General features: G+C 44.7%; 1 protein-coding gene across 15 annotated transcripts in view; it reads right to left on the bottom strand.

The window, feature by feature from the left end:
- ARL15 (ADP ribosylation factor like GTPase 15) overlaps nucleotides 1-13,151 on the bottom strand; it is a 1,022,750-nt gene that overhangs the window by 625,047 nt on the left and 384,552 nt on the right. For all 15 annotated transcript variants that reach the window (XM_029577371.1, XM_029577444.1, XM_029577362.1 and 12 more), the window contains one exon: nucleotides 8,555-8,614. In XM_029577371.1, coding sequence (XP_029433231.1) covers nucleotides 8,555-8,614 — 60 coding nt within the window. The remainder of the gene's footprint in view (nucleotides 1-8,554; nucleotides 8,615-13,151) is intronic.

The raw sequence follows: 13,151 nt of genomic DNA, 5'->3' as shown, positions 1-13,151 counted from the left end.
AATCCTGATCAGGTGTGCCATGGAAAAGTGACCAATGCCTGATACTCAAACCCAGGCCAGCACCTGGGCAACACTCTCAGAACCTCGCAACACCAGTGGTGGTTCTTAAACAAACACAGAAGCCCCCTTCTGAGAATATGTGTAATCATGCATGCTTCTTCTTCCTAGTTACAGCATTAGCCCCAGAGTGTGGTAATTAATGGGCCCTGCTTTGGGCAACACATATTGTGCACAGCACCTCCTCATCCTCCCCTTCTCCTTTGTGTCTTTCCATCCTCTGTCCTATCTCCAGGCTGAGTGAATGGGAAGAGCATGCACAAAGCACTGGATGTGACTTGCGCTGTGTTGAGAGCAGCAGAAGTGAAGAACTCTTGACAGTCACATGCTGCAGCCAAGGTAACTAACTTAGCCGACTGCCTGCACCACACTGACTTTCCCTGCACTTTTATATAGAGAGAGCTGGACTATTGTCACAGTATCATGTGTCTCTGCTCCTTCTCCCTTTGTTTTAAAAAGTGAAACTAGTGAGAATTTCAGTGCTTCGCTGGCACTTTGGACACATGAGGGCTCTCCATGCCTGCACTGCCTTCTCTGTAGAGGCTGTTGTGCCAAGCAACAGTTTTGATAATATAAGTGTGCCTTGAGCTTAAAATGCAATAAAGGGCTATTGCAAATAAGTTTTCTAACACAAACACTGCCAACAATAGCATTCTTATTGGTTTGTAGTAGTTATTTTCTGCCAAGTACCTAGGGCTTGACTGTAGTCAATCTAGTACCTCAGCAATGGAAAGAAAGCAAGCATCTTCAAGAACCACTAGAATTTAAAAACTCTGCCCAGATTTTAGTGTTGAGGTCCTTACAAATTGATGTTTAAATAATGGAAGCTTGAGGCATGCCTGCAAATCATTAAAAGTTAAAATTAAAACAAATCATTAGAAGTGATTAGAGGCACTAAGAAAATTTAATCATAAGGGTAATACTCAAAATAAAATGTTTTCCAAATGATACAAGTGTTCACATTCACATTGATAGAAAGGCTTACCAGGAAAAAACAGCACATTTGTAAATTATTTATTTAATGTACAAGTTACCAAAGCATGACTCTCTATATGCTTACTACCTAAGGATAACAATATACCCTATGAGTAGGATCCTTCGTTTTCAGTTTAAACCCTAATTTTAGGCTGATAAAGAGTAGCTCACGGTGTCTCATGACCTCCAGCAACATCTGCAGCATTTCAAATCCATCAATGAAAGTGCTCATCCTCCAGCGCCGCTAATGTGGCATACCAAGTCTCATCTCCCCCTCCCAGGCAATCAAAGCACCCACATTTTGGTACCACCAATGCATCATTTGAACTGGGCCTAGCCCACCAGAAGCACTTCCTGGCAAACTCCCTGACCCCCACATAAAAGTGCCATACTGGGGTGGGGATGGGGCTGTTTGGACCAAAGCGCTCCTCACAAATGAGCACGAACCTACCATAGTGGGGCCCTGCGAAGATGGTGCTATCTTCCTCAGCAACACACCCTGTTCCATAGATGATGCTTTGCACTGCTTACATATATATTCTTGGAGCCTTGTCCCACACCTTGGACTTCTGTGCCATGCTCAAGCCCTCGCCCTTAATGGATCTGTGAGATCATGCTAATAAGGGGTGAGAACTCCCTTATCTGTGAGAGATGGGGATGTAGACTTCTGGTGTAATTTCTGTTTCTTGTGGTACAAAAATACACGAGGCCTCTCATCAAGACACAGAGTGGCTCCTCTGCTCGCCCTTACTCTGGGGCTTCAGAGCCTTACCTGATGCTGCTCTCTGAAGATCTTCCATCTTCTAGGCATGGGTCTGGAGCACCCACTGGGACATCCAAACACAATTGAGAAATTATTACTTACCTGATAATTTCCTTTTCCATGAGGTGGATAGATGGATTCAGGACCAGTGGGTTATGTACCTCTACCAGCAGATGGAGATAGAGCAAACTGACTAGTCATATGTTTTCCTCCACAATGAAGGCCAAACAGGTAATTCGTCTTTTGGAAAGGTTTAGAAACCTCCAAATACTCACACAACATGTCTTTTAACATCTAAGGGATGCAACAGGCGATATTGTTCCGCATCTCTTTCCTTATCCAAGGATAGCAAGGAAATGGACTAATTCAAGTGAAAATCTGAGACCACTTTAAGTAAGAACGAAGGAAAGTATGCAGCTAAATTGCTCCTGGAGTCACCCAAAGGAATGACTCCTGGCAAGATGAGACCTGCAGCTCAGAAATTCGATGCACAGAACAAATTGCCACCAGAAACACTGTTTTCAAGGTTAATAACTGCAAGGAAAGGCTATGCAGAGGTCAAAACATAGGGCTCACCAAGAAATCCAATACCAGTTAAGACTCCACAAAGGAACCAGTAACCGCAAGGGAGGACGAAGATGTTTTACTCCCTTCAAGAAATGGGCCACATCAGGATGAGACTATATGGATTCCCCACTCACCTGGCCCCTGAAACAGGCAAGAGCCACTACCTGTAACTTCAAGGAATTAAGGGCCAACCTTTTTTTTTAACCCATGCTGCAAAAATTCCAAAATGAGCAGGATCTTAACTAAGCAATCCTCACACCAAGCCTCAAACACATTCCAAACCCGCACATAGGCTAAGGAAGTGGAGAACTTTTGAGTACAAAGCAAAGTGCAATCACTCAGAAAAATATAAACACTTAAAAAGTGAGTCCTCTCAGGGGCCATACCGTAAGACAAAACAGAGTCTGATCTTGGTGAAGGACATGCCCCCGCTGCAACAGATTCCTGTGCAGTGGAAGACAAAGGGGGTGCTCTACCAAGAGTCTTCACAGATCTGAATATCATGGTCGTCTGGGCCAACCCAGTGCCACCAGGAGCACCATCCCCCTGTGGCCTTCGGTTCTTCAATCTAGTCTGCCCAACATGGGCCACAGGGGAAAGGCCTAAACAGCTAGTCTTTGGCCAGACCTGCATGAGAGTATCGATACCCAAGGATTTCGGATCTCTCCTGCAACTAAAGAATCAAGGAACTTTCACACTGCAAGAAGTCGCCATCAGATCTATAAATGGAAGGCCCCAGCAATCCACTAACAGCAAGGATGCCTCGTCCAACAATACCCATTCTCCTGGGTCCAGACTCTCTCTGCTGAGAAAGTCTGCTTGTACATTGTCTTTTCTTGCAATGTGCAATGCTCAGATCAACCAAAGACTGATTTCTGTCCATTCCATAAGATGGTCTATTTCCTGTGATACCTGCTGGCTCTTGGTTCCTCCCTGCCAATTGATGTAAGCCACCTTCATGATATGCCAGAGAGACTCCTCTGTATTCCAATGCCCTTGTGCTGTTAGTTCCTGACAGTCAGCTCCCCAAACTTGGAGGCTCGCATTCGTCGGGAGTACCAACCAATCAGGCAATGTCAGGGAAATTCCCCTTCTTAGATGAACTGCTTGCCACCACCACCAGAGATGAAAGCAGATTTCCAAACAGATGGATCCCAATCGAATACTCCTGAGACTGCAGGCTCCAATGAAACAGCAGGGAGCGCTAAAGTGGACGCATATGGTGGAAAGGATCATATGGTGGAAAGGATCAATGTGTGGAGAGAGACGAAGAAATGGCAGAAATATTAAATGAATACTTCAGTTCTGTGTTCACTAAAGAGGACCCTGGAGAAGGACCGTCACTAGTTAACAAGAAACTGGAGGGGAATGGAGTAGATGTAACTCCATTTACAGTAGAAAATGTATGAGAAGAGCTGGTGAAACTGAAAGTGGACAAACCCATGGGGTCTGATGAAGTTCATCCCAGAATACTGAGGGAGCTCAGAGATGTGCTGGCAGGTCCGCTGTGTGACCTATTCAATAGATCCCTAGAAACGGGAGTGGTGCCGAATGATTGGAGGAGAGCGGTGGTGGTCCCGCTTCACAAGAGTGGGAACAGAGAAGAGGCTGGTAACTACAGACCGGTTAGCCTCACTTCGGTGGTGGGAAAAGTAATGGAGTCACTGTTGAAAGAGAGAATAGTGAACTATCTACAGTCGGGAGAATTGCTGGACCAGAGGCAGCATGGATTCACCATTGGAAGATCCTGTCAGACAAATCTGATTGACTTTTTTGACTGGGTAACCAAGGAATTGGATCGAGGAAGAGCGCTCAATGTCATCTACTTGGATTTCAGCAAAACTTCTGACACTGTCCCGCACAGGAGACTGGTGAATAAAATGAGAAGCTTAGGAGTGAGTGCCGATGTGGTGGCCTGGATTGCAAACTGGTTGACGGACAGAAGACAATGTGTGATGGTAAATGGAACTCTCTCTGAAGAGAGAGCGGTTTTAAGCGATGTACCGCAGGGATCGGTGTTGGGACCGGTCCTGTTCAATATCTTTGTGAGCGACATTGCGGAAGGGATAGAAGGTAAGGTATGTCTTTTTGCGGATGACACTAAGATCTGCAACAGAGTGGACACGCCGGAAGGAGTGGAGAGAATGAGACGGGATTTAAGGAAGCTGGAAGAGTGGTCGAAGATATGGCAGCTGAGATTCAATGCCAAGAAGTGCAGAGTCATGCATATGGGGAGTGGAAATCCGAATGAACTGTATTCGATGGGGGGAGAAAGGCTGATGTGCACGGAGCAGGAGAGAGACCTTGGGGTGATGGTGTCTAATGATCTGAAGTCGGCGAAACAATGTGACAAGGCGATAGCTAAAGCCAGAAGAATGCTGGGCTGCATAGAGAGAGGAATATCGAGTAAGAAAAGGGAAGTGATTATCCCCTTGTACAGGTCCTTGGTGAGACCTCCCCTGGAGTATTGTGTTCAGTTCTGGAGACCGTATCGCCGAAGAGACAGAGACAAGATGGAGGCGGTCCAGAGAAGGGCGACCAAAAAGGTGGAAGGTCTTCATCAAATGACTTATGAGGAGAGATTGAAGAATCTAAATATGTACACCCTGGAGGAAAGGAGGAGCAGAGGTGATATGATACAGACTTTCAGATACTTGAAAGGTTTTAATGATCCAAAGACAATGACAAACCTTTTCCGTAGGAAAAAAATCAGCAGAACCAGGGGTCACGATTTGAAGCTCCAGGGAGGAAGATTCAGAACCAATGTCAGGAAGTATTTCTTCACGGAGAGGGTGGTAGATGCCTGGAATGCCCTTCCGGAGGAAGTAGTGACCAGAACTGTGAAGGACTTCAAAGGGGCGTGGGATAAACACTGTGGATCCATAAAGTCAAGAGGCCGTCAATGAAGAGTGGGTGGCTCGCCGGAATGACGGCTACTGCCTGGAGATAATACCCTTATTCAATAAACATACACAGGGTTACTGTGACTCCAACATCACTCTAAGCTTCAACAGCAAGAGGAAATGTGGAAAAAAGGATTTGCACTCACAAAGCGGGGAGTAGCTGGCTTGTTACGGCGGTTACTACCCCAAACCAAATAAGCCTGATACTTCACTTTCAATGCATATCCAGCATAGCTCTCTGCTTCAACGGCAGGGGAGAAAAAAAAACTGATACTTCACGCATATCCAGCATAGCTCTCTGCTTCAACGGCAGGGGAGAAGAAAAACTGATACTTCACGCATATCCAGCATAGCTCTCTGCTTCAACGGCAGGGGAGAAGAAAAACTGATATTTCACGCATATCCAGCATAGCTCTCTGCTTCAATGGCAGGGGAGAAGAAAAACAACCAATAAGGGCTGAATAACATAGTCTGGGTAAAACAAATAAGCATGGGTGTAGCTTGCTTATTGCGGCGGTTACTACCCCTACTACCCCTAACTAATCAAGCTTGATATTTCACTCGGATGCAGCTCCATCACTGCTCTCTACATTAATGGCGGGGGTGGAAGGGAAATAGAACCAAAGAGCTAAGAGAAACAGTTAAGTATGAGAAAAAAATGTGTGAAGCTTGCTGGGCAGACTGGATGGGCCGTTTGGTCTTCTTCTGCCGTCATTTCTATGTTTCTATGTTTCTATATGCACCCTCGCCCACGGCACAATTTTGAGGGTTGCCGCTATCAACCAGAGTACTTGTAGAAAGGACTACACTAAGGTGTACAGTGCTCACCAAGAGATGCACCTGAGTCACCAACTTTCGAATATGAGATTCTGGCAGAAAAACTTTGCCCTACATCTTGTTAAATTACATACCCAGATACTCCAACAACTGAGACAGCTGAAGACTGCTCTTGGCTAGTTTAACCACCCAATCGAGCTCCTGTAACAGGGAGATCAGTTTGCGGGACAGCAGAATGCTCTCTTCCACAGACTTGGCCCAAATCAACCAGTCTAAATATGGATGTTCTAGTATCCCCATCCTCTCTCAGTTCGGCCGCTACCACCACCAAAAGGCAGCACCCATAACTGATAATGGCACCCCAACAATATGAAATGCAGAAAACAGTGCTCCAATCAGATGGGAATATGGAGGTACACCTCAGATAGATCCAAGGAAGTCAGGAATTCCCCCGACTGCACAGCCATTATCACTGAGCATAATGTTTCCATGTAAAAATGAGAAACCCGCAAATGACGGTTGACCCCTTTGAGATCTAGAATGTGATGAAAGGAACCCTCCTTCTTGGGCACAACGAAATAAATGGAATATTGACACGTATTCTCTTGAGACGTGGGTACTGTCCCTCAGACTGAAGAGCCTTGACAGCGTACACTCCACCGCCTGCTTCTTCTGTGCGGAGTGGCAGGAAGACACCATGAACATATCCCGAGGAACACTATGAAATTCCAGCGCATATCCTTCTTGTATCACTTCCAGGACACAATGATTTGATGTGATCTCGACCCACCTCTGATAAAAGAGAGAGGCGTCCCTCTATCTCCTGTTCCCCCAAATTGTGCACACAAAATAGGTGTGCATCTAAGTTGGATGGCGCTTAACCTGGACACCCAAGCAGACTCTCAACTAAGTGTCCAAAACCTGGACACACACTGAAATGCACTGCTGAACAGAAGTCCTATAGAGGGCAGTTGAACTTGTAGGCAAAAGCATGTGAAAACACTATCACAGCCTACCATGCAGCACACAGTGGAAAAGCCTCAGAGTAGGGCACAGCCAAAAAAAGGCCACTCAATATGCCAGGATGCGCGCCCCCCCCCCCCTTCCCTGAACCTCCATCTGGGCACACCGAGCTCGGAGAACAGGAATCCCTGAACAACCCTCCTTTTTTTTTTTCTCTTTTTAAGCTTAGCTGAGTACAGGGACTGTTTCCGGCTGGGGGGGGGAATGTATCTGCCGTCACTGCCGCACTCGGCTTCCTGCACCCAACATCTGAAGGACCACGAAATTCACCTCAAAGAATTCTCAACTGGGGGAGGGACCATTTGGTAACAACGAAGGAGAGCAGGGCTTTTTTTTTTTTTTTTTAAATTCACCTTCTAAATCAGAAGCAATCCCCAGTAGAGAGATGTACATCCATCATCTGCTGGAGACAAAGAATACTGGCAGGCTGAGTTTAGGCAGCAGAAACAGATGGCATGAGTGTCCATGATAGACATCTGACACTCATACCCACAAGCTGTATGTCCCTTCACTTTTTCCATATCAAACATTTTTTTTTTTTTTGTAGAACTTAAAAGTTCTGCTGCGGGGCTGCCAAGGCAATGGCACAAAATACATTTTGCACAAAAAGCTAGAGAAACACAAAATAGCGAATCACCAAAAAATTAGAAAGAGATAAGGAGACATCTATGAGGTAGCTTAGACAAAGAAAAACTGAGGGGCTCAGGAGGAAGTGACTGTGCACAGGAACTCCTACACATGCTCAGAAACTTTCTGAGCTCTATGAGAAGGGGTCTATATCAGTATCATAAAATAATGTCATCTACACATTATAGCAGTTTTCATCCTGATCAGAGAAAAGCATATAGTGTATAACATATACTAGCTAAAATGTCTGCGAGCATGAGAGCAACAGTGAATTAAGAAATAAAAATAACTATGACTTTGAACATTATGTGCCATTATCTCAGGATATCTTTGTATCATTTAATTCTTTAGGGACATGGTAAATCTCAGAAGGGTACAAGACTTCATATTTGGCAAGTATAAAAGCCTGAACCCATTGAATACCTAGAGTATCTGAATGTACTGCACTTTAAGTGCCTGACCAGTCACAAAAGGCAGAATATAAATAAAAAATTAAATTAAATGTTCATAACTCTGAAGAAGACTGCAGCAATAAAAAAATGTTTGTGTGCTGCTTAAAATATCGTGGGTTTTCTTAAATGTATTGGTGTTCTTGTTTAATATTTATTTTGATTATCTATATAATATTCTGGTGAATATTCTATAGTGCAATAGTACACATAATACTAATTCTAATTAACGTCTTATTTATGAATGATATCCTTTTGAAGCACTACCTCCTATTTTCTTACTCTCAACAATAACCTACAATGAAATCAGCAATGAAATGACAATAACTGAGGTGTTCATATAATAATCCACAAATAAAGAAATCAATTTGAAATATTGGCCAGATAGTAAAGTTATTAAAATATATATATACCTCCAAGTTCTTTTACATTCAAGATGGCATTCTGGAACGGAACTGCTTTTATGCTAAAACCTACAATAAGAAGCCAAAAAAGTAAAGAATTAGAAACTCAGTTTGTATGTCTACAGCACACAGTCTCTTTGGACTGTACTCAATCAAAAAGCAAACTATTCTATTACATTTTTCAGGTTAGTGTGACCACCATACCAGTCTAAACCCATTCGGTGTTATCCAATGAGGCCTCCCCCTCACTCACTCCTCCAGCCTCCCCACAGAACATAACCCAGATTCCTCCTCCATGTATTAGACCCCACTTTCTCAACCTCTCAAAAAAAAAACCAGCTCCTCATCGTGGACTAAATCACTCCCTTCCAAAGGCGTCCTTATGGGTGGCAAACCAGGACTATCACCTTGGGCCCCACACTAACATTGAGTTGACAAAACTGATGGAATAGAGTTGATGGAGCAGGAGTTTGCTCCCACCACTACAAATGGGTTTGCTTGCCAACCCAATGCTACTGCCTCTCTCCATCCCCTCCTCCTGCTGAGTAGTTCTTCATGGCCGTGACTTAGCCTGCTCTTCATCCTTGGGGGCTGGAGGAGGAAATAACTTGAACCACCCCCTGCCCTGCTGTTCAACCTCACAAGGATTGTGTGGGGTGGACTCCTGCTTTAGCATATTTGCCCTGGGCCACGCACTCCTCTAGGGTAAGCCCTGCACCCTCCCCACCTCACTCTGTAAACCACAGCATTAATAAGTATGTATATGTATGTGTTCTCAAGTATGAGTGTGAAGACAGCAGGTGACAAACTCCTTATCTAAGCAAAGTATCAGAAGTGCAGTCACATCCACTAACTCTCCCACCAATTGCTCTGCAGTTTTCAGCACTCGCTTCCCCACCCGACCAGCATGGATCCAGCTTTCCCACGGCTCGTAGAAACTACTGTAGCTTGTCTTGGGCTGGCAACAGCACTAGAAGCACACAGCAGTAGCAGAACAGACAGCACATGATCATTGGCCCTACTCCTCCTAGATTCCATGAGAGAAGCAGGGCCTATGAAGTACATTGGCACAATCCCATTCTTGCTGCCTGCTGCTTATGCAGTTGCCAAGTTCAAGACCAGCTGAAATATTTTTCCCATGCTTTAGGTGGTCGGTTGACAAAGGGGTGTTCATATGGTCTGCAGGGACAGAGAGAAGAAGCCATGATGTTCATGGAGGGCTGTGTAGAAAAAAAGCAGCCATGAGGTCCTCACTGCCATTCAACCCCACCCAATTTCCATTCTTTTAACCTCTTTCCCAAATAAACTACTCGTCCCTTCAAGAAACAAGTGTCCCACATTCACCAAACCAATAATCTGGTAAACTTTCTCTCTCTTATTCTCATTATACCGAGGTATTGTGCATTTAACAGTAAGTAAATCAAACAGAAAAAAACAAGTTTTAGGATTATTTCAACATTCTAAAGTTTTGAAAGTGAGATGAGCTTTCCATAGATGCCAGGGTTTTTAATTTCATTAAGGCACTTCATTGCATATTTCTCAACACAGTAATCATGTATAAACAAAAAATAGTTGATCTCTCTGTTTTACTATATAAAAAAAATTGGTCATTGTAATGAAGGGAATTAGTTTTCCAAGTCAGTTGCATTACTAAGCTTCAAAATTTGATAATGGATTTCTCAGAGCTATAAACATGAGAATTAAAAATAATCAAGCAAAACAAATGCATTCTTTTTATGTGTCAGAACAAGAACTACAAACATTTCTTTTCTGTATCTGTTCAACTACTGATAGAATAGTTAGCACCAACAAGCCAGATCAGAAAAAAAAAGTATGCTCCTTTAAAAGATTTCTTTTTTTTTTTTTTTTTTTTTTTTTTTTTTTTAATGAGAGCAAAATGCCAAAAAGATATGATGCAGTAACTATATCCACTATGGTGGACTCAAAGTCTTAAACATTAATATACATAAGAACATTTGTCATACTGGGTCAGACCAAGGGTCCATCAAGCCCAGTATCCTATCTCCAACAGTGGCCAATCCAAGTCACAAGTACATGGCAAGTACAGAAACATTAATTAGATCCCATGCTATTAATCCTTGCAACAAGCAGTGCTTATTCCCTATTAATAGGAGTTTATAGACTTTTCCTCCAAGAACTTATCCAAACATTTTTTAATCACATCTTCTGGCAGTAAATTCCAGAGTTTAATTGTGCGTTGAGTGAAAAAGAATTTTCTCTGATTAATTAAATGTACTACTTGCTACCTTCATGGAGTGCCCCCTAGACCTTGTATTATCCGAAAAAGTAAATAACCGTTTCACATTTATCCATTCAAGTCCTTTCATGATTCTTTAGACCTCTTATCATATTCCCCCTCAGTTGTCTCTTCTCTAAGAGAAAGGAAAATTGGTTCTTACCTGCTAATTTTCATTCCTGTAATACCACAGATCAGTCCAGACCAGTGGGGTTATGCACTCCAACCAGCAGATGGAGTCAGAGAGCAAAGCTTCAAGGCACTGGTATCCCAAGTGTGCCACCTGCAGCTCATCAGTATTTATCGATACCCAAGCAAAGTATAATTGACAACAAACCATCTAATTCCCGAAACAAGGGCGAACAGGAAAAAACTCCCTCAAGGGTCCAAAACAAACGACCCCAATAACTGAAAATCAGGTTTGAACCATGGTTCAAAAAAAAAAAAAAACCCAAAATATTATAGAATCATTCTGATAGATTCCCTATGTACAGCAGCTAACCGTTAGGTAAATCAATCTTTCGGCAGTAGCACCCGGGCGAGATCCTGGACTGATCTGTGGTATTACAGGAACGAAAATTAGCAGGTAAGAACCAATTTTCCTTTCCTGTACATACCCAGATCAGTCCAGACGAGTGGGATGTACCAAAGCCACTTTTTACATTGGGTGGGAACCCGAAAGACCCGCTCGCAAGACGCTCTCCCAAAAAAGTGCTTGGTCTGGATCCCTAACATCCAGATGATAATGCCTTGTGAACGTATGCGGTGAAAACCAGACGGCGGCTCTACAAATCTCCTCAGGCAACAACAACTGACACTCTACCCAAGAAGCCACTTGTGCTCGTCAAGTGAGCTTTCAAACCAGTCGGGACGGGGTGACCCTTCTCGATGTAGGCCAAGGAAATTGTTTCCTTCAGCCAGCGAGCCAAGGATGCCTTAGATGCCTTTTCACCCTTCATCGGAACTCCAAAGAGCACAAAAAGGTGATCCGATTTTCGAAGAGTTAATGACCTTCAAATACCGAAGGAGAACCCAGCGGACATCTAACAGATGAAGATCTCTTCCCATAGCGGGGTCACGAGCCCAATCAGGGAATCCGGGTAACTCCACGGACTGATTAATATGAAAGGCAGACACCACTTTCGGCAAAAAGGAAGAGACCATGCACAGGGACACCCTATCAGATGAGATGCGAAGGAAGGGATCCCAACAGGAAAGAGCCTGCAATTCTGAAATACGCCTCGCGGAACAGATGGCCACCAAGAACACTGTCTTCAAGGTGAGATCCTTTAAGGAAGCGTGTCCCAGAAGCTCAAAAGGGGGATCACGAAGCGCCCTCAACACCAGATTCAGATTCCATTCTGGGCATAACTTACAAAGAGGAGGACGAAGATGCTTCACTCCTTTTCAGCAAACATACAATGTCCGAGTGGCTGGCTAGAGGCCTGCCACCTACCCACCCTAGGAGACATCCCAGGGCCGAAACCTGAACACGCAGGGAACTATAAGCCAAACCTTTAGCTAATCCCTGCTGCAAAAACTCCAAGACCTGGGGAATGGTCACAGACAATGAGACTACACCCTGTTGGAACCACCAGACTTCAAACACCTTCCACACTCGAGCATATGCTATAGACGTCGAAGGCCGCCTGGACTGAAGAAGGGTGGAAATCACCTGTTCCGAATAACCTTTCATCCATAACCACTGCCTCTCAATCACCAGGCTGTGAGAGAGAAGTGATCCTCCCGATCCGAAAAAATGGGCCCTTGTCGCAGAAGGTTCAGCAGTTGAGCTAGGCTACGCACCAGGTCCGCAAACCACGGCTGCCGTGGCCACTCCGGTGCCACCAGAATTACCGAACCAGGATGGTCATCTATGCACCGGAGAACGCGCCCGATCAGGGGCCATGGAGGAAAGGCTTACAGGAGGATGCCGGTTAGCAACTTGCAGACTAGAGAGTTTACTCTTACCGCCCTGATTTCCTTCTTTCGGCTGAAGAACTGGTCCATCTTAGCATTGACATGGGTCGCCATGAGGTCCAGTTGGGGAACTCCCCATTGGGCACAAATGTGATTCCAACCCTCCAAGGATAGTTCCCACTCCCCAGGATCCAGCTGTTGACAACTGAGGAAGTCCACCTGCACCGTTGTCCACGCCTGCCACGTGAGAGGCTGTGATGCCTTCCAGATGAAACTTGGCCCAAGCGAAGAGGAGGTGTGCTTCCTGTGCCACGGCTGGACTCCTGGTTCCTCCCTGGTGATTGAGATATGCCACCGTGGTGGCGTTGTCAGAGAAGACTCGAACCATTCTCCCCTGCACCAGGGACTGGAATGCCAACAACGCTTTGC

This window comes from Rhinatrema bivittatum, chromosome 1 (genome assembly GCF_901001135.1).
Source record: "Rhinatrema bivittatum chromosome 1, aRhiBiv1.1, whole genome shotgun sequence".
NCBI lineage: Eukaryota > Metazoa > Chordata > Amphibia > Gymnophiona > Rhinatrematidae > Rhinatrema > Rhinatrema bivittatum.
Note: the sequence above shows the minus strand (reverse complement) of the source record. Positions and strands in the feature narration are given on the sequence as shown.